This window comes from Trachypithecus francoisi, unplaced genomic scaffold, assembly GCF_009764315.1.
Source record: "Trachypithecus francoisi isolate TF-2019V2 unplaced genomic scaffold, Tfra_2.0 Lachesis_group12, whole genome shotgun sequence".
Classification (NCBI taxonomy): domain Eukaryota; kingdom Metazoa; phylum Chordata; class Mammalia; order Primates; family Cercopithecidae; genus Trachypithecus; species Trachypithecus francoisi.
The window spans coordinates 64,934,863-64,956,869 of NW_022681457.1; the positions used below are offsets into that span (position 1 = coordinate 64,934,863).

Sequence of the window (22,007 nt, forward strand, 5' to 3'; positions counted from 1 at the left end):
TGGAGACTGGTGAAACTTTCCAAATCATGGCGGTAAGGCTTGTCTTGCATGTTACTGAGAACTTCCTCCTCTCTCTTGACTTTGCGGTCTGAGACCCAGTCTTACCTACATGTGTGTTTGGGGCAGGATGGGCAGAGACATAGCAGGAAAGGAAGTCACAGGGGTGTGTCCTACCCCAACCAGGAAGCAGGCAGCAGGGACTGCTGTGGGGCATGCCTGGAGGTTCTTCACCATCTGCTGAGCACCAGCATAACAATGGGACATTGGGACTGTCAACCTGCACTGTGCTGTTACCACCAACCAGACAACTGGCTTTCGTGGTATTCACCCTGGGTTCTGGGGGCAGAAAGCACCCTAGGTGCTCAGGGCCTTCCTCTGAAGGGGTCACTTTTTCCTTCATTGTCTTGGGTGATGTAACAAGCTCTGCCAGACTGGAGGGAGCAAGACCAGGTGCCTGCAGTGAGCTACTGAGACGCAGGTGACAGGCACAGCAGTTGCATAATCAGGGAGCTTCCTGTGGTCATCTGAACTTTCAGGGAGGTTTTCTGGGGCTGGGTGTTCCTTCCTCATTCCCATTTACCTAACTACCTAATTTACCTTATTCCCATTTACCTAAACTGGCCCATCCTTAGCCAGTAGGTCAGCACCCAGCCGAGGCTTCTCCCCAGGCACAACGCTGTGAGGCTCGGGCACCTGGGCACAGTAACCACAGTGATTCCTGGAAGCCAGTGGGCATGCTATCCTGGGGCCATTTGAACTGGGAAAAGCTGTGTGAGTTCTTGGGGGCCAGCTTACAGCTTTTTTGACTGGGGCCAGGTTGAAGATTTTCCTGGGAACCAGAGTCAAGAGTGGCCAGTTACATTAAGCAGATAAAGCCCACCACTTTCTTGAGCTGCTTGACAACTGTACCAAAAAGGCACAAACCCACTGAGGATATTATAAAACATGAATATAGATATTTATTTTATTTTTGGTTTTGTTTTGTTTTGACTTTGAGACAGGGTCACCCATGCTGGAGTGCAGTGGTGCAATCATAGCTCACTGAAGCCTCAACCTCCCAGGCTCAAGTGATCCTCCTGTTTCAACTCCCCAAGTAGATGGGACTACAAGCGTGCATCACCACACCTGGCTATTTTTTTTTTTTTTTTAATTTTTAATAGAGACAAGGTCTTGCTGTGGTGCCCAGGTTGGTCTCAAATTCCTAGCCTCAAACAATCTTTCCACCTCGACCTCCCAAAGTGCTGGGATTACAGGCATGAGCTACCACGCCCGGCCATTGCCTTACAATTTTTTACTGACATCAGGTATTGTTAATCTTACAGTGTTGGATGCTGGATTTTTTTTTCATCTCTATACATATTATTGAATTTTGTTCTGGAATGCAGCTAAATAATAGCTTGATCCTTTTGGGCCTTGCTTTTAAGCATGTTTAGTTAGCATCAGAGAAGTATTTCATCTAGGGCGGGGCAGGGGTCTCCAAACCCCAAGCCATGAAACAATACCAGTCCATGACCTGTTAGAAACCAGGTTGCACAGCAGGAAGTGAGTGGCGTATGGGCGAGCATCACCGTCTGAGCTCCACCTCCTGCCAGTTCAGAAGTGGCATTACATTCTCACAGGAGCACGAACCCTATTGTGAACTGCGCATATGAAGGATCTAGACTGCACACTCCTTATTAGTGAGCTGAGATTGCACCACTGCACTCCAACCTGGGCAACAGAGCGAGGATCTGTCAAAAAAAAAAAAGAAAAGAAAAAAAGAATGTAGATAGCCAATAGGTTAAAAACAGTTTCTTAGGAAAACTGATCTTATGTTTCTGCCAAAGCTTACTAACATGCTGGTAATGAACCAAAAAAGTAACAAAAGTATGCCAGTTCACAAAGTGTATGGAAAAGAAGAGCTCATATCCTTTAAAAGTAGAATGCTTACGTAGCTGGTTTATTTTCTTTGTTTTGCTTTGGTTTTTTTTTTTTTTTTTTCCTTTTCTTTGAGACTGAGTTTCACTCTGTCGCCCAGGCTGGAGTGCGGTGGCACGATCTCAGCTCATTGCAACCTCTGCCTCCCATGTTCAAGTGATTCTCATGCCTCAGTCTTCCGAGTAGCCAGGATTACAGGTGCCTGCCACCATGCCCAGCTAATTTTTGTGTTTTTAGTAGAGACAGGGTTTCACCATGTTGGCCAGGCTGCTCTCCAACTCCTGACCTCAAGTGATCCACCTGCCTCAGCCTCCCAAAGTACTGGGATTACAGGCATGAATCACTGCACCCGGCCTGCTTTGTTTTTTGAGAAAAGGTCTTGCTCTGTCACCCAGGCTGGAGTGCAGTGGCATAATCACAGCTCACTGCAGTCTCAAACTCCTGCACTCAAGCCATCCTCCCGCCTCAGCCTCCCAAGAAGCTGGGACTATAGGTAGACACCACCATGCCTGGCTAATTTCTTTTTCTTGTGTAAAGATGGGGTCTTGCTATATTGCCCAGGCTGGTCTCAAACTCCTGAGCTCAAACAATCCTCCCACCCGGGTCTCCCAAAGTGCTGGAATTATAGGTGTGAGCCACTGTGGCCAGCCCATTATTGTTGTCTTAAGAGTTATTTATGTATTTTAGATACTCCTTTATAAGTGTTTTGCAAATATTTTCTCTTAGTCTGTGACTCGTCTTTTCATTCTTTGTTTGGTTTTTTTTTTTTTTTTTAGACAGGGTCTTGCTCTGTTGCCCAGGCTGGAGTACAGGGGCACAATCCAGCTCACTGCAGCCTCTGAATTCTTTGGCTCAAGTGGTCTTCCCGCATCAGCCTCAGCCTCCCAAGTAACTGGGACCACCAGCATGTGCCACCACACTCACCTAACTTAAAAAAATTTTTGGCCGGGCACGGTGGCTCAAGCCTGTAATCCCAGCACTTTGGGAGGCCGAGACGGGCGGATCACGAGGTCAGGAGATCGAGACCATCCTGGCTAACACTGTGAAACCCCATCTCTACTAAAAAATACAAAAAACTAGCCAGGCGAGGTGGCGGGCGCCTGTAGTCCCAGCTACTTGGGAGGCTGAGGCAGGAGAATGGCGTAAACCCGGGAAGCGGAGCTTGCAGTGAGCTGAGATCTGGCCACTGCACTCCAGCCTGGGCGACAGAGCGAGACTCCATCTCAAAAAAATAAATAAATAAATAAATAAATAAATAATAAATAAATTTTTTTTTAAGAGATGGGGTCTCTCTTTGTTGCCCAGACTAGTTTCAAACTCCTACGCTTGAGCAATCCTCCCGCCTTGACCTGCCAAAGTGCTGGGATTACAGGCACAGGCCACTGCACCCGACCTCATTCTCTTAACATGTTTTAAAGGTCTCAAATACATTCAGAATCCCCTGAAAAGATCATAGACCCATGGCAGATGTGGTGTCTAATTGATTTTCTTAAAAAATAGCAAAAAAAAATCTCTACACAGGTAGAAGAATGGGCATATTTGGGGGAAATGGCAGCTGTTAAGAAACCAGACATCCAGGAGTCACAGCTGGCAATCCTTCCTCCAGGAAGCCCACCTGGATCGCATCAGCCCATGGCACTCTCTTCTGCCTCTCAATCCTCGACAGGTATGTGAAGCTTCTCCTGCACACCTATCTCAGTGGTGATCACTGTCCCCTAGGTCAGAGACCTGAGGCACCCCTTGGATGTCTCCCTGGCTCCTCACACTCCCGAGACTCCATGCTGTCCTCAGCATCTCTCCCAAAACAGCTCTTCCTCACAGGTCCCTGTTTCAAAGTCCACCCCATCCAATCCCTGGGCCAGAGCCCTAAGCCTCACCCTGAATCCCCTCCCTTCTTCCAGTTCATCAAACTTATGACCCATTTACTCTGGCTCCTCCTCCCTTCCCCACAGCTCCACCCTGGCCCAGCAACTGTCCTCACCCTCCATCCCTCAATCTGCTCCAGCCTCCTCCCTGGGTACCCAGCTCTAGTCTCACCCCATCATCTTTCCCCCACTTGCTGACTCAAAAACTATTTATTTATTTTTGAGACACAGTCTTGCTCTGTCACCCAGGCTGGAATGCAGTGGCGGGACCTTGGCTCACTGCAACCTCTACCTCCTGGGTTCAAGTGATTCTCCTGCCTCAGCCTCCTGAGTAGAGTAGCTGGGACTACAGGCACAAGCCACCATGCCCAGCTAATTTTTGTATTTTTTGTAGACAAGGTTCCACTATGCTGGGCAGGCTGGTCTCGAACTCCTGACCTCAAATGATTTGTCCACCTCAGCCTCTCAAGTGCGGGATTACAGGCGTGAAACACAATGCCTGGCCTAATTCAACAACTATTTCGAAAGCCAGGCTCTGAACTGGACACCAAGGAGAAAGTGATGGCCTAGGCAAGCACGCTGAGTGAAAGTTCCGTAAATACTGCCTTTCCTCAGGGCCCGTCTTCCCCTGCTCTGGTCTCATACCGAGGCCCACAGCGCATCCAGCTCTCTGACCTGGCCCAGTGGGCTCTCCAGAACTCCAGCCCTACTGCTTTCTGGGCATCCCGCAGACCTCTCACACCTGCTGTGTCCCAAATTGACCCACCCCTGCTGCTTATTTTTACCATCCCTACCTGGTGGTGTGTCTGTCTCCCCACTGAACTGTGAGCTCTGTACAATAGGGACCAGGGCTGTCGTGGTCACCATATTGTCCCCAGCATCACCCAGCACAGAGTCAGCTCCCTGAGTTTATGGAATGGTGAGCACGAATGAATGGGAAAATGCATGCCAGGAAAATGTTAGGGTCATACTATCTGCCCCTACCCTCCACTCAGACATGGGACACCTGTTTCTGAAATCAAAGAGCAGTAAGTCCAGGATCTCATTGCCTGATTCCAGTCCTCCTAGGATGCAAGTCCTATTTTGTCAAGAAAATAAAGGGGGCGGGCACGGTGGCTTACACCTGTAATCCCAACACTTTGGGAGGCCGAGGTGGGAGGATCGCTTGAGCCCAGGAGTTAAAGAGCCCAGAAGCTGAGACTAGCCTGGGCAACATAGTAAGATCCCATCTCTATTAAAATAAAAATGTTTAATTAAAAGAAGAAGAAGAAAATAAAGGGAAGCATCAAGGACTGTTTTTGCCTCTTTCGGGTTAGCTGGTAGTGAGCGAGAGAACGAGGGAAGGCGGGCGGGGTCGCCATCTCTCCACGCCCTTTTTTTTTTTTTTTTTTGAGACGGAGTCTCGCTCTGTCGCCCGGGCTGGAGTGCAGTGGTCGGATCTCAGCTCACTGCAAGCTCCGTCCCCCGGGTTTACGCCATTCTCCTGCCTCAGCCTCCGGAGTAGCTGGGACTACAGGCGCCCGCCACCTCGCCCGGCTAGTTTTTTTTTTGTATTTTTTAGTAGAGATGGGGTGTCACCGTGTTAGCCAGGATGGTCTCGACCTCCTGACCTCATGATCCACCCGTCTCAGCCTGCCAAAGTGCTGGGATTACAGGCTTGAGCCACCGCGCCCGGCCATCTCCACGCCCTTTTCATTTCCACTCAAGGAGACCCAACTGGGAAGAGTGAGAGCCGCAAGACCCAACCTTACCACGCTAAGATTACTACGCAGCGCGGGAGCCCACTATCTGCCCGGCAACCGATGACGTCACTGTTGGCGCGTCCGTGACGTCACAGGCGGGCGCCACACTTGAAGAGGCTGAGGGAGGCGGTGGCGCCGCTGCGGCGCTGTCATGGAGCTAGCGCGGGAAGCCCGGGAACTGAGTTGCTGGGCGGCCGAAGAGATGGGGGTGCCCGTGGCGGCCCGAGCCCGGGAATCGACGCTGCGCAGGTGAGGACAGCTCTTGGAGTGAGAACTCCCCACCCTGGAGATTGAGTCTCCGGGAGTGAGAACTCCACCCCTCATTGAGGACTCGACCCATCGAAAGTGACCCGAGTTACTGAGGGCTCCCTGCCCTGGGAGGCTTCCCAGAGTGAGGTCCCTAGCACTGGTGAGGATCCTCCACGAGTTAGCGAAGACCCCTCTCCGTATGGAAATGGGATCTCCAGGGTGAGGCTGTCCCCGCAGCACCTCCCCTTCCCACCCTTACCCTAACCAAAAAGGACACTCAGGAGTTAGCCGTGGCCACCCCATCGGGGATTGAATCTGTAGGAGTGATGCCCCACATCTGGCCATGAGATGGCACTTCCTGGCAGTACATCCCCTACCTCCACCTCTGAATGTGACCGGATAACCCTCTCCCAGGAGAAAGGGAGCACTCGCCACTCACCCCCACCCCCACCCCCAACCCCCGCCTTCCCGGGGAATGAGAATACCACCATATTTAGTGCAAAGATCCAGTCCCTACAAAAGCAATGTTTTACCAATTAGCCGGGTGTAGTGGTGCCTGCCTGTAGTCCTAGCTATTCTGGAGACTGAGGTGAGAGGGTCGCATGAGCCCAGAAGGTTAAGGGTGCAGGGAGCTATGATCGTACCACTGCACTCCAGCCTGGGCAACAGAGTGAGACTCTGTCTCTTAAAAAAAAAAAAAAAAGCAAAAAAAAGTTTGGGCCTTCCCTCCCCAGGAAGTGAGAACTCCCTAATAAAGACTCCCTACCACCATCACCTTGGGAATGAGGATCCCACACGCTGTGTGCTGCCCCACGCATACACTTACACACTGTCCCCACAGGCTGTGTCTGGGCCAGGGGGCTGACATCTGGGCCTACGTCTTGCAGCATGTGCACAGTCAGAGGTAAGCTGGGCTAGAGTAGGGGAGGGGGCACAGGTGAGGTCCGTAGTAACTCCTCCTTTTGCCTCTGCACTATAGGACTGTCAAGAAGATCCGGGGAAACCTACTCTGGTAACTGCTTCTTAAAGCTATCCCTTCCTATCTTCCTCACTCCCATCTAGCCCTGTCCTCACCACAGCATCACACCTGTTGCTCTCACTGGAAGCCCCCTCATCCACTGACTCTGGTCTCATTTTCCTAGGTATGGCCACCAGGACAGTCCACAGGTAAGAAGCATATGCTACAAGACTCTCTTTCATCCAAAAAATGATTTGTGGATCTCCTGCTCTAGGCCCAACCAGATGCTGGGTGATGCTGGGGACAATGGGTCACAAGATAGCCCTGATCCCCATCCTCATAGGGCTTAAAGTCCAGTGGAGATAGCATTAGCTCAGCTGGGAGTAGTGGCCTACACCTGTAATGCCAGCACTTTGGGAGGCTGAAGCGGGCGGATCACCTGAGATCAGGAGTTCGAGACCAGCCTGTCCAACATGGTGAAGCCCCATCTCTACTAAAAATAAAAAATTAGCCAGAGGTGGTGGCGCACACCTGTAATCCTAGCCACTTGGGAGGCTGAGGCAGGAGAATTGCTTGAACCTGGGAGGCAGAGGTTGCAGTGAGCTGAGATCGCTCCACTGCACTCCAGCCTGGGCAACGCAGTGAGACTGTGTCTCAAAAAAAGAAAAAATTATAAAGAGATAGTATTAGCTGGGGGCAGAGAGGTGGGACATGGATATGTGGCATCAAAGCTGCTGAGAAGAGATGAAGGGACAGGTTTGGGAGAGATGCTGAGGCCAGTGTAGGACCTAGTGGGTATAAGGGGCTCATATGACACTTAAGGGGAGGCTTCCAGGAGTCCTTGGGACTTCTAGGTGCAGGGCTCCAGGAAGAGATCAGTACTGGGACAAAGATGTGGTTGTCACCAGCACAGACAGGAAACAGGAAACAGGCTGGAAGTGTGGGTAAGACAATCCTAAGAGGAAGGAGGGAGCCAGTACCCTAATGCTTCTGCATCAGACACAGAAACTGCTGAGCAAAAACCCTCTGCCAACAGCTGAGGAGCCTGGTACCCCCAAAAGACAGGCCAGGCTGAGCCCCGATCAGACCATACATCTGACCCTGAATCTGATCCTCCCAGGTCCGTCGGAAGTTAGAGCTGGAAGCTACTGTGACCCGCCTGCGGGCAGAAATCCAAGAGCTCGACCAGAGCCTGGAGCTGATGGAGCGAGACACTGAGGCTCAGGGTGAGCCATGGGGCCAGAAAATGGGCAACAGAATGTGGGGCGGGAAAGGTGCTGATGGCCACCCTTGTTCCTCCTACAGACATAGCCATGGAGCAGGCACTTCAGCACACTCAAGACACCCAGCGTCGAGCTCTCCTCCTCCGGGCCCAAGCTGGGGCCCTGCGAAGACAGCAGCATAGGCTCCGAGATCCCATGCAGCGGCTGCAGAATCAGCTGAGGCGCCTGCAGGACATGGAGAGGTGGGCCTCAGGGACCCACCCTCACCAGGCTGGGCGGCCAGACATTCTCTTAGAGACCTCAGGGCTCTGCCCTGATCCCTTCTTGGGTTCCAGAATTCTCAGCTCCCGCCATTAGGATGGAAGGTCCATGAGGCCAGGAGGTTTTGTCATGTCAGTCACCTATATTTCCAGTGCCCAGAATGGTAACACCTGTATACCTAGAACACCAGCTCTGGGGAAACAGCCACAAACAGAGAACAAGTCCTTGCCCTCCTGGAGCTTACATTGTGACACGGAGAAGACAGATGGTAAACTAGGAACCAAACAGATCCTATCATTTCTGGTAGAGATGAGTGCTGTGAAGAAAAGCCTGTAATAGAAGGGAGAGGGAGATGCTGCCCTAGCGAGGGAAGGCCTCTGAGGAGGTAACACTGAAATGGGAGAGGAATTTCTGTGGAGAGGGAATAGCAAGAGCAGAGGCAGCAGCCATGCAGGATGGCAGAGGCAGCATGCTCAGCATGCAGGAAGAGCAGCCAGGGGCCAATGTCAGCTCGAGTTTCTCAGGCAAGACTGAGAACCTGAGGAGGTGAGGTTGGAGGAGTGGACAGAGAACTGTGGATGATGTGTTGTGATTTTGCCCTGAAACTGGTTCATGCCCTGGCTTGGCCACTTAAAATTGAGTGACCTTAGGCTGGGTGCGGTGCTCACGCCTGTAATCCCAGCACTTTGGGAGGCTGAGGCAGGCGGATCACTTGAGGTCAGGAGTTTGAAAGCAGCCGACAAAAATTAGTCAGGTGTGGTGGTGCATGTAGTCCCAGCTATTTGGGAGACTGAGGCAGGAGAATCACTTGAACCCGGGAAAAGGAGGTTGCAGTGAGCTGAGATCACACCACTGCACTCCAGCCTGGGCTACAAGAGCAAAACTCCGTTTAAAAAAAAAAAAATTAGTTGACCTTGGGCAAGGTATTTAACTTCTGTGTGCCTCAGATTCTAAGATCTGTGGAATGGCGATAACATTAATACCAAGCTTATCAGGTAGGCATGATCGTTAGGTGGAATCAATCATGTGAAGTGCTTAGAAAAGTGCCTGTTAGCCATTGTTATTTTTCTGGGTTTTTTTGTTTTGTTTTGTTTTTGTTTTGAGACAGAGTCTGGTTCTGTTGCCCAGGCTGAAGTGCAGTGGCATGATCACAGCTCACTGCAACCTCTGCCTCCCGGGTTCACACCATTCTCCTGCCTCAGCCTCCCCAGTAGCTGGGATTATAGGCACGTGCCACTGTGCTCGACTAATGTTTGTATTTTTAGTAGAGATGGGGTTTCAGCATGTTGCCCAGGCTGGTCTTGAACTCCTGACCTCAAGTGATCCGCCCACCTCGGCCTCCCAAAGCGCTGGGGTACAGGCATGAACCACCACACTGGGTCCATTGTTATTCTGAATGTGCTAGGGAAACATCACATGATTTTGGAGGGATCTGAGCAGGCACATGATCTTCCTCCGGTTTTAACAGGATCATTGACTCCTGGGTGGAGAACAGTCTCATGGGGCAAGAGCAGTGGAGAGGCTAATGCGATATTCCAGCTGGGAGGTGACAGTGGCCTAATCTGGAGATGGCTCCTGGGATCTAGGCTTTGTGATTCCTCTGACTGGCCTTGCTGGCAGTGAGAGGAGATGGGGCACAGACATCTCTTTTCCCAGGGACCCCAGCCCCAACTGCACTTCTCCCTCCAGGAAAGCCAAAGTAGATGTGACCTTTGGATCCCTCACATCGGCAGCTCTGGGCCTGGAGCCTGTGGTCCTGGTAAGAGTCCCCGATCATGGGAGAAGGGGCAGGGAGCCTGGAGTCAGGCAGATGCCAGGGTCCCCCTCAGGTCCCTTCCTCTTCTCCCTAGCGTGATGTTCGAACAGCTTGCGCTCTCCGGGCCCAGTTCCTGCAGAACCTCCTGCTTCCCCAGGCCAAGAGAGGCAGCCTCTTGTGAGTGTCCCTAGCCCCCAGAGACCCTGCAAAGAACCTGGGTTTTAAGAGGGGGGTGTCTCTTATTTATTAATTCCTCAGACACTGAGCTTCTGGGCTACGTTCTATAGAAGGGGACAGACTCATCACAGTGACAGCCAGGTGGTCAGGGCTGTTGGGGGAGTGAGGAGGCCTGAGAGGCTCTGGGCACCCAGAGGCAGTGCCTTTCCCAGCTAAGAAGGCAGGGAGGGGAGAGGTTCTCTGGTGAGGAGGCTCAGCTGGGGTGAAGGGTCCAGAGAGTGTCCCAGATGAACAACCCATGTAAAGGCCCAAGGCCAGCAGGTTGGTATAATTGGGGAACTCAAGTCTAACAGGCATAGGGACGATGACAGCCCCCACCTTATAGGGCGGTGGTGATAACTAGAGGATAATTGACATGTCTTGTAACATTTTCTGTCCCCTTACCCAACCCCACAGAACCCCTCATGAAGACCACTTTGGCACTTCCTACCAGCAGTGGCTGAGCTCTGCGGAGGTGAGAGGGCAGGGCTTTCAGGAAAGGCACACCCTCCCACCCCATGATCAAAACTTAGGGTGCCAGGACCTAACTCTTGATGACAGCCCCATTCCCATGGGGTCTCAGCTCACAGCCCTGCCCCGATCCTGCCCTGACTTCACCCTCCCTCCCCCTAGATGCTGCTGACAAACCACCCCCCGGGCCACATCCTGGCTGCCTTGGAGCACCTGGCTGCAGAGCGGGAGGCAGAGATTCGGTCCCTGTGCAGTGGGGATGGGCTTGGTGATACAGAGATACCCAGGTATGGGGCAGGGTATCCCTACAGTTGGGGAAGGCCGCATGAGTGGGTGAGCTGGGATAGCCTCAGGACCTGGCCCAGCCACCTGCTGACGGGGTGGAACTGAAACCCACTGCCTGGTGGGGTGGCAGGACTGATACTGGCCACCCTCGAGTACCAAGGCAAGGTCACCACACAGCTCCCTCAGCAGCTCTTTCCCCAACCCAGACCCCAGGCCCCGGACCGGTCAGACTCCAGCCAGACTCTGCCGTCCATGGTTCATCTCATCCAGGTGACCCCAGGGCTCGCCTCCCCACCGCATTCCAAGACTTCCTCAATCCCCTCACCCATGGATCATACCCTGGGTGTACCCTGACTCTGTACCCCCCTTGCAGGAGGGCTGGCGGACTGTGGGTGTGCTGGTCTCCCAGCAGAGTGCCCTCCTGAAGGAGCGGCAAGTCCTGACCCAGCGCCTCCAGGACCTGATGGAAGAGGTGGAGAGACGCGTCCTGGGATCCAGTGAGAGGTGAGGGGCTCCCCGAGCAGGGGCCTCTAGGCCATCTCGCTTCTGAGTATCTCAGCCCACTGGACTTTTTCAGCCCCTGTGGCTCCCATCCCTGCCTCCTCTCCCTGCGGTTTCTTTCCCTGGTTTATTGTCCCTTGTGTGGCTCAGTCACCCTCCTCCCCTTTGCTCTCCTCCGCTTGCCCTGCAGGCAGGTGCTGATACTGGGGCTTCGGGCCTGTGGCCTGTGGGCGGAGCTCAAGGCCCTGCGTGCTCAGAGCCAGGAGCTGGAGGATGCAGCTGGGCATCGGCAGCTCCTGCTGAGGGAGCTACAGGCCAAACAGCAGCGGATCCTGCACTGGCGCCAGCTGGTGGTGAGAGGCTGGGCCCGGGAAGAGGTGGCAGGGCCTTGTGGAGGGCCAGAGGGGAGGCTTGAAAACTGGCTAAGAACTGGACCCGATCCCAGTACGGTAGCACATGCCTGTGGTTCCAGCACTTTGGGAGGCAGAGGTGGGAGGATCACCTGAGCCCAGGAGTTCAAGGCTGAACTGAGGTGTGATCACACCACTGTACTCCAGCCTGGGTGACAGAGCAAGATGCTGTCACTTAAAAAAAAAAAAAGAATGCTGTCACTTAAAAAGTAAGAACTGGGCCTCCTAGGCAAGAGCCCAGGTGAGACTCCCAGGCAGAAGCAGGACCTAAGTAGAGAGGTGCACTAAGGCTGGGAGCTGGGAGGAGTGAATCTCAGGGTATCCTGGTTCCTCAGGAGGAGACCCAGGAACAGATCCGCCTGCTCATCAAGGGAAACTCAGCCAGCAAGACCCGCCTGTGCCGGAGCCCGGGGGAGGTGAGATGGGCATTGGGCTGAGGTCTGGGTAGGGCTGGATCTGCCAAGATGGGGCTGAGTGGACGTGGGCTGCCCCACCCATCCCTCGCCTTCCCCGCAGGTGGTAGCTCTGGTCCAGCGAAAGGTGGTCCCTACATTTGAGGCAGTGGCACCACAGAGCCAGGAGCTGCTGCGCTGTCTGGAAGAGGAAGTCCGGCATTTGCCTCACATTCTGTTGGGCACGCTGCTGCGGCACAGCCCTGGAGAGTGAGACTGGGGCCGCCCCACCCCTGCCCTGCTTCCCTGCCATGGGTGACTGTCGCTCCCTGAACCTCCTCAAAAAATATAACCCCAGACCCCCAGTGTTCCCAGGCTGCCAGACCTCACCCTTGGGTCGGCAGCCCTGGTCTTGGTATCCTAGGCCCCAGACCCACCTTGAAGTTCCTGGGCCCCTAGAGCCTCCAGAACTCAAGGCCTCCTCTCAGTCCCCACCCAACCCAGACTTCTCCCCACCCCTAGGTTGAAGCCCCTGCCCACAGTCCTCCCGTCCATCCACCAACTGCACCCCGCATCCCCAAGGGGCTCCAGCTTCATAGCACTGAGCCACAAGCTGGGGCTGCCCCCAGGGAAGGTGAGTGCCTGTCTCCTGTGACTTGTCTCCCCAGCCCCGCCCCAGATGACCATCCTTCCCTCCCCTTCTAGGCCTCAGAGCTGCTCCTGCCGGCAGCTGCCTCTCTTCGCCAGGACCTTCTGTTCCTGCAGGACCAGCAGAGCCTCTGGTGCTGGGATCTACTCCACATGAAGAGCAGCCTGCCGCCAGGCCCTCCCACCCAGGGTAGGCCTGCCCTGCCGCCCCATCCAGCCTCCCCGCCCATTCCCACTACCAACAGCCTCCACAAGTCCTTACCAGCAACCCCGTTGCTTACACAGTGTCCACTGTGTGCTAAGGGCTTTAAACATTCTCCCTTCTTTCATCTGCACAGCAGTCCCATGAGGTAAGTGCTGCTGTTCTCTCCATTCTACAGAGAAGGGAACTGAGACGCAGAGGTTAGTAGGTTGCCCAATTTGAATCCAGGTGGTCTGAAATGGGTCCGTGCTCCCAACCACTAAGCCACACTGCCCGTCGACTTTCCACGTGTTCATTCATCACCGTCACGTAGTATACCTCAGCAGTTCAAAGCCTGGGAATCCTCTCTGTCCTGTCTCTTCCTAACTGTGCGGCCTGCCCGTGCCTTAGCTTCCTCTTCAGTGGAGTAAGCATAAAGCAATGTCTTACCCAGGTGCTGGGCATATTCAGGCAGGGGACCCGCACAGGGCACTGAACACTGCCTGCTATGCGGGAAGCACCCTGCGTCTCCAGTGTGATTAGCATCATTGTCTGTGTACATACGCAGTCTCTTGGAGTCATGACCATGAGGAAAGGGACTTTAAGACCCCCAGTTTACAGATGAGGATACTGAAGGTCAGAGAAGTTCGTTAATTCCTGGATTCACTCACCAAATACTCACTGGGTGTCTGCCAGGTGCCGGCCCAGATGGCTTGATGGGGAGTGAGGAGAAAGGTCCCCACCCCAGGGGTTTCCCCAGGATGGAAGTAAAGAGTAAAGAATGAAAGGATAAATACATGGAAGAGGAGAATTGATGAGAAATGAACTGGCAGTGCCAGCAGCACTGGAGGAAGAGACTGTGTTGAAGCCTCTGAGTTTGGGGCTCCCTGCCCTCCACTTCTCCACGGGAGCAGTGTGCAGGAGCAATGAGAGCAGTCCCAGACCCTGCATGGCCTCTGCCCACCACGGTCTCTGCCCACCTCAGCCTCTGCCTACCATGCCTTCGGCCCACCGTGCCCTCTGCCCACCTCATGTGTTTTTTGGTTTTGCTTTTGTTTTTTTGAGACAAGGTCTCATTCTGTCACCCAGGCTGGAGTGCAGTGGTGCCATCCCGGCTTACTGCAGCCTCAACCTCTTGGGCTGAAGCCATCCTCCTGCCTCAGCCTCCTGAGTAGCTGGGACCACAGGCATGCACCACCACGCCTGGCTAATTATATATTTCTTGTAATCATGGGCATCTTGAACTCTGCACATCTATCATGGAACTCCTGGTTCTCTCTACTCCAAAGAACAATATTGTTCCTCCTCTTCTTGTTTCCTCTCTTGTTAAATTATCTCACCCTCCTTATCCAAGTGCTGCACCCAGAAACCCAGGAGTCATCCTGAATTTCCCCATCTCCCTAATCCCCCCACCCCCACCAGCTTCAACCTCTTAGCAAGCCCTAAGGGTCCCATCCCCAGAGTTCTCCCGGCCCTCTGCCCCACTAGCCTACAGCTCCAGTAATTCCACCTGACAGCAGACGGAGCTGAAGAAAGAGCCAGTGTCGTGATTAAGGTCACAGAGCAGGGATGGGATGGGGTCAGGATTCAGACCCAGCTTGTCTGATCACGCTGCTCATCCACACTTGCTGAGCTGGGCCTGTTCTGCGCATATGGAGAGGGAGTAGGCCCAGTCCCAGTCTCAGAGGAAAGCACCACTAGGGTGAAGCTAGAGCAGGTGGAGGAGGAAGCCTTGGGGCGAGGAGTGTTGGAAGGGCCTCCAGGAGGAAAGATGCTCTCTACTGTGGGCCCTGGGAATCGGCCAGGTTTTGCCACATCATGAAACTCAAATACCTACTGAAGAGCTTGGACTCTGCCTTGGGGGTACTGGAGAACCTTGGAGGGTTCCAGACAGGAGGGAGAGCATCAGATTTAGGCTTCAGGAAGATCACTGTGTATAGTGCAGAGGGTGAGCCAGAGCAGGAGACTGAGGCCTGGAGCAGAGGAGAGGAAGAAACGCTCAGAAGACTGAGCGGACAGGCCATGGAGATTGATGGGCTCTCAGGGGTAGGGAGGAAAGCATCCAGAAAGAGGCCTGGGTGGGGCCGGGGGGGATGGTGTGGACTGCCCTTGAGATGAGAACCTGGGAGGAGGGACAGGTCCTCATCTCAAGGGCAGTCCCTCAGAAGGGGACTTCCAGGCTAGGAAGAGGAGACAGACTCATCATTAGTTTGTGGGAAATGCTGAGGTCAAGACTAGGGGACTGGAGACTTGGGGACTCATTGCTGTAAGGTACCAGCGAGCCAGAGGACTCAAAGCTGCCTCCCGGCTTTCTCACCCTCAGAGCTGCTGCAGATCCAGGCATCCCAGGAGAAACAGCAGAAAGAGAACCTGGGGCAGGCTCTGAAGAGGCTGGAGAAGCTGCTGAAACAGGCACTGGAGAGAATCCCTGAGCTGCAGGGGATCGTGGGGGACTGGTGAGAGGGGAACGTGCTGTGGGTGGGAAACAGAAAAGTTAGGACTCAAGCCGGGGGGCTGGTGAAAAGGAGCAGGCCATGGTTTTAGGGGGAAGCCAGTGAGGGTCTGGAGGGCCAGGCCTTCCCTTTGATGCCATGCCCTTCCCCAGGTGGGAGCAGCCAGGCCAGGCTGCCCTCTCTGAGGAGCTCTGCCAGGGCCTGTCCCTGCCCCAGTGGCGGCTGCGCTGGGTTCAGGCCCAGGGGGCCCTGCAGAAGCTGTGCAGCTGAAGAGTGTTCAAACAGAAGCCGAGAACTTGACACTGTTCACCCCAACACCTCACCTCCCCCAGGACATTTGGAAGAAAGTGGCGCCAGGATTCCTCGGCCGTCGTCCCCACCCGCACCTGCAATCCCCTCACGTGCTGTTCTGCTGCCCCGCTCAGCTCCCTGGCCTCTGTCCTTTCATCACTTTCATTCTTAGCAAAAAGTAATTGAGCACCTCCTCTAGGCGCTGGGGAGTCCACACTGAACAAAAGAGCCAGAAGACCCTGTCTTCCAGCAGTTGAGTTCTAGGGCAGGGAGACAGAGTTTACAAGATAAGGAAAATATATATGTAGTATGCTGCAGGTTAACTGCTGTGTGGAAAATCCAGCAGGGGGTGGGAGGTGTGATTTGAATTGAGGGCCACACTGCCCAGGCCGCACTCCATCAAGGGGTGAGCAGGAGCCACGGGATGGCTGAGGAAGAGCTTGCAGCTCAAGGCAACAGCACATGCAAAGGCCCTGAGCCAGGATGTGCTGGAATAAGGGCCATTGAGGGAGACAGTATAGGTTGGGGATAAGGAATGTATTAAAAGATGAGAATGACTTCTAGTTTGTATAGTTTCTTTTTTTACATGTAAATCAGCCATTTGGAATTTATCCTAACACATGGATCCAATTTTGTCTTATTTTACATATATCCTAGTAGCACTTACTGAAATTCCTAGTCAGAGTGGCAGTTGCCTCTGAGGGAAGGTGGGCGGCTGGGATCAACTGAGGAGACACAGAAATGTCCTAGCTGATGGGAATGTGCTGTGTTGAGAGCAGTGGAGGTGATGCAGGTATAGAGATTTGTCAGAGCTCATTTAGCTGTAGTCTTAAGGCCTGTGCATTTCACTGCTTGGGTTACTCAATTTATGAAGCAAAGCCTTATGCTTTTGAGATGCCACCTTTTTATGTGCTAAATTTCCATGTTTAATTGGGTTATATCTGGCTTCTCTCCAGAACTGCTTTGTATCTAACCCTCCATGTGCCATTCCCACAGTAGCTTAATAGAAAGGCTTGTGACACATTGTCATATCTGTTTTTGTTTTCTTTTGGTTTTGTTTTTGTTTTTGAGATGGAGTCTCACTCTCTTGCCCAAGTTGGAGTGCAGTGGCGTGATCTCAGCTCACTGCAACCTTCGCCTTCCAGGTTCAAGCCATTTTCATGCCTCGGCCTCCCCAGTAGCTAGAATTACAGGCACGCACCACCATGCCCAGCTCACTTTTGTGCTTTTAGTAGGGACGGAGTTTCATCATGTTGGCCAGACTGGCCTTGAACTCCTGACCTCAAGTGATCCGCCAGCCTCAGCCTCCCAAAGTGTTAGGATTACAGGTGTGAGTCACCACACCCAACCACATTGTCATATCTGAAATGGCTAGATGCTCTTAGGTGCTCTTCTTTTTCTTTCTTTCTTTCTTTTTTTTTTTTTTTTTGAGACAGAATCTGGCTCTGTTGCCCAGGCTGAAGTGCAGTGGCACGAACTCAGCTCACTGCAACCTCTGCCTCCTGGATTCAAGCAATTCTCATGTCTCAGCCTCCTGAATAGCTGGGATTACAGGCACCTGCCACCATGTCTGGCTAATATTTGTATTTTTTGTAGAGTTGGAGCTTTACCGTGTTGGCCAGGCTGCTCTCCAACTCCTGGCCTCAAGTGATTCTGCCGCCTCTGCCTCCCAAATCTTCACCTACTGGGATTATGGTTTCCCCTGTCTCGGTAATTTTTTTTTCCCAAATTAAGTGAACATTAGATTTAATTTGCCTGATCCCAGAAGAAAAACATGCACAGATGGTAGTTTCATTGGTGTTGCAGTAAGTTTTCAAATTTGGAAGTTTGGCAGCTTTATGATCTTAAACCTTGCTGTCCGTCTCTCACACAACTCCTCTCTTGGCCTCCAGAGCCCCTTCACTCTCCCAGCTTTCCTCCTGCCGCTGGTTGCTATTTCCCAGCCTTTCCACGTTGGCTTTCCCATGCACAGTCCTTAGTGTACCTGCTCCTCCTCTCTCTCCTCATCACAGTTCCCAGCCCCCACCTTCAATTGAACTCAACAAAATCTTCAACTTCATACAGTAGTCACATTGTTAGTAATAACACTGGCATTTTTATTTTGATAAAATAGACCGTTTAAATTTTGAGATTCTACCTTATATTTTTTGAAATTATATACTAAAGCAAATAGTGATGTAATGTCATTGGGGACCGAGATTTTTAGTGTAAATGAAAAAAGATAACAAATATAAACTCGAAGTAAACACCTGTAGTCTTTCATATGAACTGGAAATATCAGAATAAAGTCATGATTTTTCTGTTTCTAAAAAAAATATCTTTCCCTGGTTAAGTTCCCTGAAAAGCTCTAAATATAATGACACCCCAGTAACTGAGCAGCAGTAGTGTACAGACTGTGGTCTCGTAAGTGCCATTTCTGATTAAGAACTAGGGACTGTTGTGAAAACAGCTGATTCCAGGTCTGGAGCAAGAAATGTGCAAAATGTGTACAGGATATTTTGTGCCAGGAAGCAAAGAAGTCCTCCAAGACTACTGTGGCCAAGTCAAAGGAACTCAGGAGCCAGTCTGAAGGGCTCTCACTGGTCAAAGGTGGGACATGTTGAGCAGTAAAAAGAACCACAGTGGTTTGAAGCACATCAAATATGCCTGAATGGGTAAGTTCATGTTGATACTCATATACCTCATTGAAATCACCTTTGAAGAATACTAGGCACCCATTCATTATTTTGAAAAATTTTATATATAAAATAAAAGAAGTATGTTCTCTATTTTTCTTATACATACAAGTAACCAAATTTTTTGTTTGTTTGTTTTTTTGAGACAGGGTCTCATGCTGTCGCCCAGGCTGGAGGGCAGTGGTGAGCTTTTGGCTCACTGCAACCACTGCCTCCTCCTGGGTTCAAGTGATCCCCTGCTTCAGCCTCCCGAGTAGCTGGGATTACAGGAGCGCGCCACCACGCCCAGCTAATTTTTGTATTTTTACTAGAGACGGGGTTTCAACATGTTGGCCAATCTGGTCTCGAACTCCTGACCTCAGATAATCTGCCCGCCTCAGCCTCCCAGAGTGCTGGGATTATAGGTGTGAGCCACTGTGCCCGGCCTAAGTAACCAAATTTCTGATGAAGAGGTTATTTATGGAAGAATCACAACTAATAACTTCAGAGAAAATACTAGAATTCAAAAACCACTATTTGCCATTAATTAAGTGATGGATACAAGTAATGATGATGAAGGGCTACTAAAACTATTAGGGGAAAGGTTGATTGGGCTTCTTAAAATGGGTAGACCAGGATGACACCACTGATCAATCCTCACACCAAAGGAAGGCAATTAGACATCTTGTGCTTCTGATGGGATCCAATAGGATACAATCAATATTACCTATGAAGTGTGCTTTTACCAAATTAAACCTAACTCTCATCTAGCCTTAGCTCTCATTACAAGCATATGGGAAAGGGGCGGGAGGCAGTCAGAAACAAGTGAAACAAAAAGGATGTAATTAGTTAAATTCAAAATGTGTGACACCCTATAGGATAAATGACCCAGTTTCTTCAATGAAGAGAAGGCAAAAGGGGGAATGGAGAAAGAAAGAAAGGAGGGAGGAAGGAAGGAAAGAAAGATGGCAGGCGGGCAGGTATTCATTTGTACTGATTCATACTGCAGCTTCAAGAAACCAAAGCAGCCAACAAAATTAAATATTTTCTTTTCTTTTTTGACACAGAGTCTCGCACTGTCACCGGGGCTGCAGTGCAGTGGCGCACTCTTGGCTCACTGCAACCTCCGCCTCCCGGGGTCAAGCGATTCTCCTGCCTCAGCCTCCGGAGTAGCTCAGATTACAGGCACCTGCCACCACGCCCAGCTAATGTTTGTATTTTTAGTAGAGATGGGGTTTCACCATGTTGGCCAGGCTGGTCTTAAACTCCTGACCTCGTGATTCACCCGCCTCGGTCTCCCAAAGTGCTGGGATTACAGGTGTGAGCCACCTCGCCTGGCCTCTTAAGTTTTTCTTGTTGGTAAACAACTGAGCAAGCAAAAATTAAGTTTTGACAGAAAGAAAACAAAAAAGACAATCAAATGCAATGTTTGGACCTTGTTTTGATCCTGATTCTACTATTGTATAAAGACATTTTTGAGACAAGGAAAACAACACAGTCTGGGTGTTAAATGATACTAAGAAATTAATTTGATGGTATTCATAATGGCATAATGGTATTTTTATTTTTTTTCCTTGAGACTTAGTTTCACTCTATCGCCCAGGCTGGAGTGCAGTGACGCGATCTTGGCTCACTGCAACCTCTGTCTCCCGGGTTCAAGCAATTCTCCTGCCTCAGCCTCCTGAGTGGCTGGAACCCCAGGCACACGCCACCACTCCCAGATAATTTTTGTATTTTTAGTAGAGACAGGCTTTCACCATGTTGGCCAGGATGGTCTCGAACTCCTGACCTCAGGTGATCCGCCCACCTTGGCCTCCCAGAGTGCTGGGATTACAGGTGTGAGCCACTGAGCCCAGCGTTAATGGTATTTTTTTAAAATAGTTCTTATCGGCCAGGCGCGGTGGCTCACACCTGTAATCCCAGCACTTTGGGAGGCCGAGGCAGGTGGATCACAAGGACAGGAGATCGAGACCATCCTGGCTAACACGGTGAAACCCCGTGTCTACTAAAAACACAAAAAATTAGCCGGGCGTGGTAGCGGGTCCCTGTAGTCCCAGCTACTCGGGAGGCTGAGTCAGGAGAATGGCGTGAAGCTGGGAGGCGGAGCTTGCAGTGAGCCAAGATCACACCACTGCACTCCAGCCCGGACGACAGAGAGAGACTCCATCTCAAAAAAAAAAAAAAAAAGTTCTTATCTGTTAAGGAGACATAATGGCGCATTTATGACTGAGTTGACGTCTGCAATTTGCTTTTACTCCAGCAAAAATATATAAAAATAAGGAAAGTATAAGGCCATGTGCAGTGGCTCATGCCTGTAATCCCAGCACTCTGGGAGGCCGAGGCGAGTGGATCACTTGAGATCAGAAGTTTGCGACCAGCCTGGCCAACATGGTGAAACTCCGCCTCTACTAAAAATACAAAAATTAGCTGGGTGTGGTAGCACACACCTGTAATCCCTGCTACTAGGGAAGCTGAGGCAGGAGAATCCCTTGAGCCCAGGAGGTGGAGGTTGCAGTGAGCTGTCTCAAAAAATAATAACAAAAATAAAAGGCCAGGCATGGTGGCTCACGCCTGTAATCCCAGCACTTTGGGAAGCTGAGGCGGACAGATCACTTGAGGTCAGGAATTTGAGACCACCCTGGTCAACATGGTGAAACCCCGTCTCCTCTAAAAATACAAAAATGAGCCAGGCACGGAGGTACACGCCTGTAATCCCAGCTACTCCTGGAGCTGGGGCAGAATAGATTGAACCCGGGAGGTGGAGGTTGCAGTGAGCTGAGATGGCACCTGCACTGCAGCCTGGGTGACAGAGCGAGACTAAGTCTCAAATACATAAATTAAAATTAAAATACAAAATAAGAGTGTCAGACCTCTGAGCCCAAGCTAAGCCATCATATCCCCTGTGACCTGCAGGTATACATCCAGATGGCTTAAAGCAACTGAAGAGCCACAAAAGAAGTGAAAATAGCCTTAACTGATGACATTCCACCATTGTGATTTGTTCCTGCCCCACCCTAACTGAAACGATATATTCTCCGCCCACCTTTAAGAAGGTACTTTGTAATATTCTCCCCTGCCCTTAAGAAGGTACTTTGTAACATTCTCCCCTGCCCTTAAGGTACTTTGTAACATTCTCCCCGCCCTTGAGAATGTACTTTGTAGCCTATCCCAAACCTGTAAAAACTAATGATAATCCCACCACTCTTTGCTGACTCCTTTTTCGGACTCAGTACGCCTGCACCCAGGTGAAATAAACAGCCTTGTTGCCCATACAAAGCCTGCTTGGTGCTCTCTTCACACGGACGCGCGTGACAAAGAGAAGTATAGATCAAGTGAAATCCAGACGTGTTGAATATTGGTAGCGTTTGAGAGGTACTTAAGAGTTCGTTATACTATTCCCCCTAATGTGCATGTTTGAAAATACTCAGAATAAAACACTTGTGAGGGCTACGGGGATAAAAAGAAAAAAAAAAAAGGGTCAGCTGTGGCCCAAGAAAGGACAGGGACCAAGCCCACGGACGTGCTCCTCTGAGT

The 22,007-nt window shown here is 51.5% G+C and overlaps 1 protein-coding gene across 3 annotated transcripts; it reads left to right on the top strand.

Moving 5' to 3' along the window:
- Positions 1 to 178: 178 nt before the first annotated feature.
- HAUS5 (HAUS augmin like complex subunit 5) lies at positions 179 to 21,526 on the top strand. 3 transcript variants are annotated; one of them, XR_004440762.1, is made up of 22 exons: positions 179 to 320; positions 3,439 to 3,583; positions 5,490 to 5,773; positions 6,615 to 6,677; positions 6,753 to 6,785; positions 6,916 to 6,940; positions 7,852 to 7,957; positions 8,037 to 8,196; positions 9,905 to 9,974; positions 10,066 to 10,148; positions 10,605 to 10,662; positions 10,821 to 10,945; positions 11,150 to 11,213; positions 11,317 to 11,447; positions 11,635 to 11,797; positions 12,190 to 12,270; positions 12,371 to 12,516; positions 12,769 to 12,880; positions 12,952 to 13,084; positions 15,399 to 15,531; positions 15,681 to 18,473; positions 21,387 to 21,526. XR_004440762.1 is itself a non-coding variant. In XM_033225773.1 (20 exons), exons 2-20 carry the CDS (start codon positions 5,676 to 5,678, stop codon positions 15,796 to 15,798), a joined length of 1,902 nt encoding a protein of 633 aa, XP_033081664.1. In that variant the 5' UTR covers positions 192 to 320; positions 5,490 to 5,675; the 3' UTR covers positions 15,799 to 16,848. The 3 variants fall into 3 exon arrangements, 2 of the variants coding, with proteins under 2 accessions (XP_033081664.1, XP_033081663.1); XM_033225773.1 differs by lacking the exons at positions 3,439 to 3,583; positions 21,387 to 21,526 and having other exon boundaries at positions 192 to 320; positions 15,681 to 16,848; XM_033225772.1 differs by lacking the exons at positions 179 to 320; positions 3,439 to 3,583; positions 21,387 to 21,526 and having other exon boundaries at positions 5,348 to 5,773; positions 15,681 to 16,848.
- Positions 21,527 to 22,007: the final 481 nt, after the last annotated feature.

What these genes read in the sequence shown, in the direction of transcription:
- HAUS5 (XM_033225773.1), top strand. Translation starts at nt 5,676, where the DNA reads ATGGAGCTAGCGCGGGAAGCCCGGGAACTGAGTTGCTGGGCGGCCGAA. An exon ending in GCCACCAGGACAGTCCACAG is followed by an intron (nt 6,941 to 7,851) that starts GTAAGAAGCATA and finishes TGATCCTCCCAG; the next exon opens with GTCCGTCGGAAGTTAGAGCT. An exon ending in TGCACTGGCGCCAGCTGGTG is followed by an intron (nt 11,798 to 12,189) that starts GTGAGAGGCTGG and finishes CTGGTTCCTCAG; the next exon opens with GAGGAGACCCAGGAACAGAT.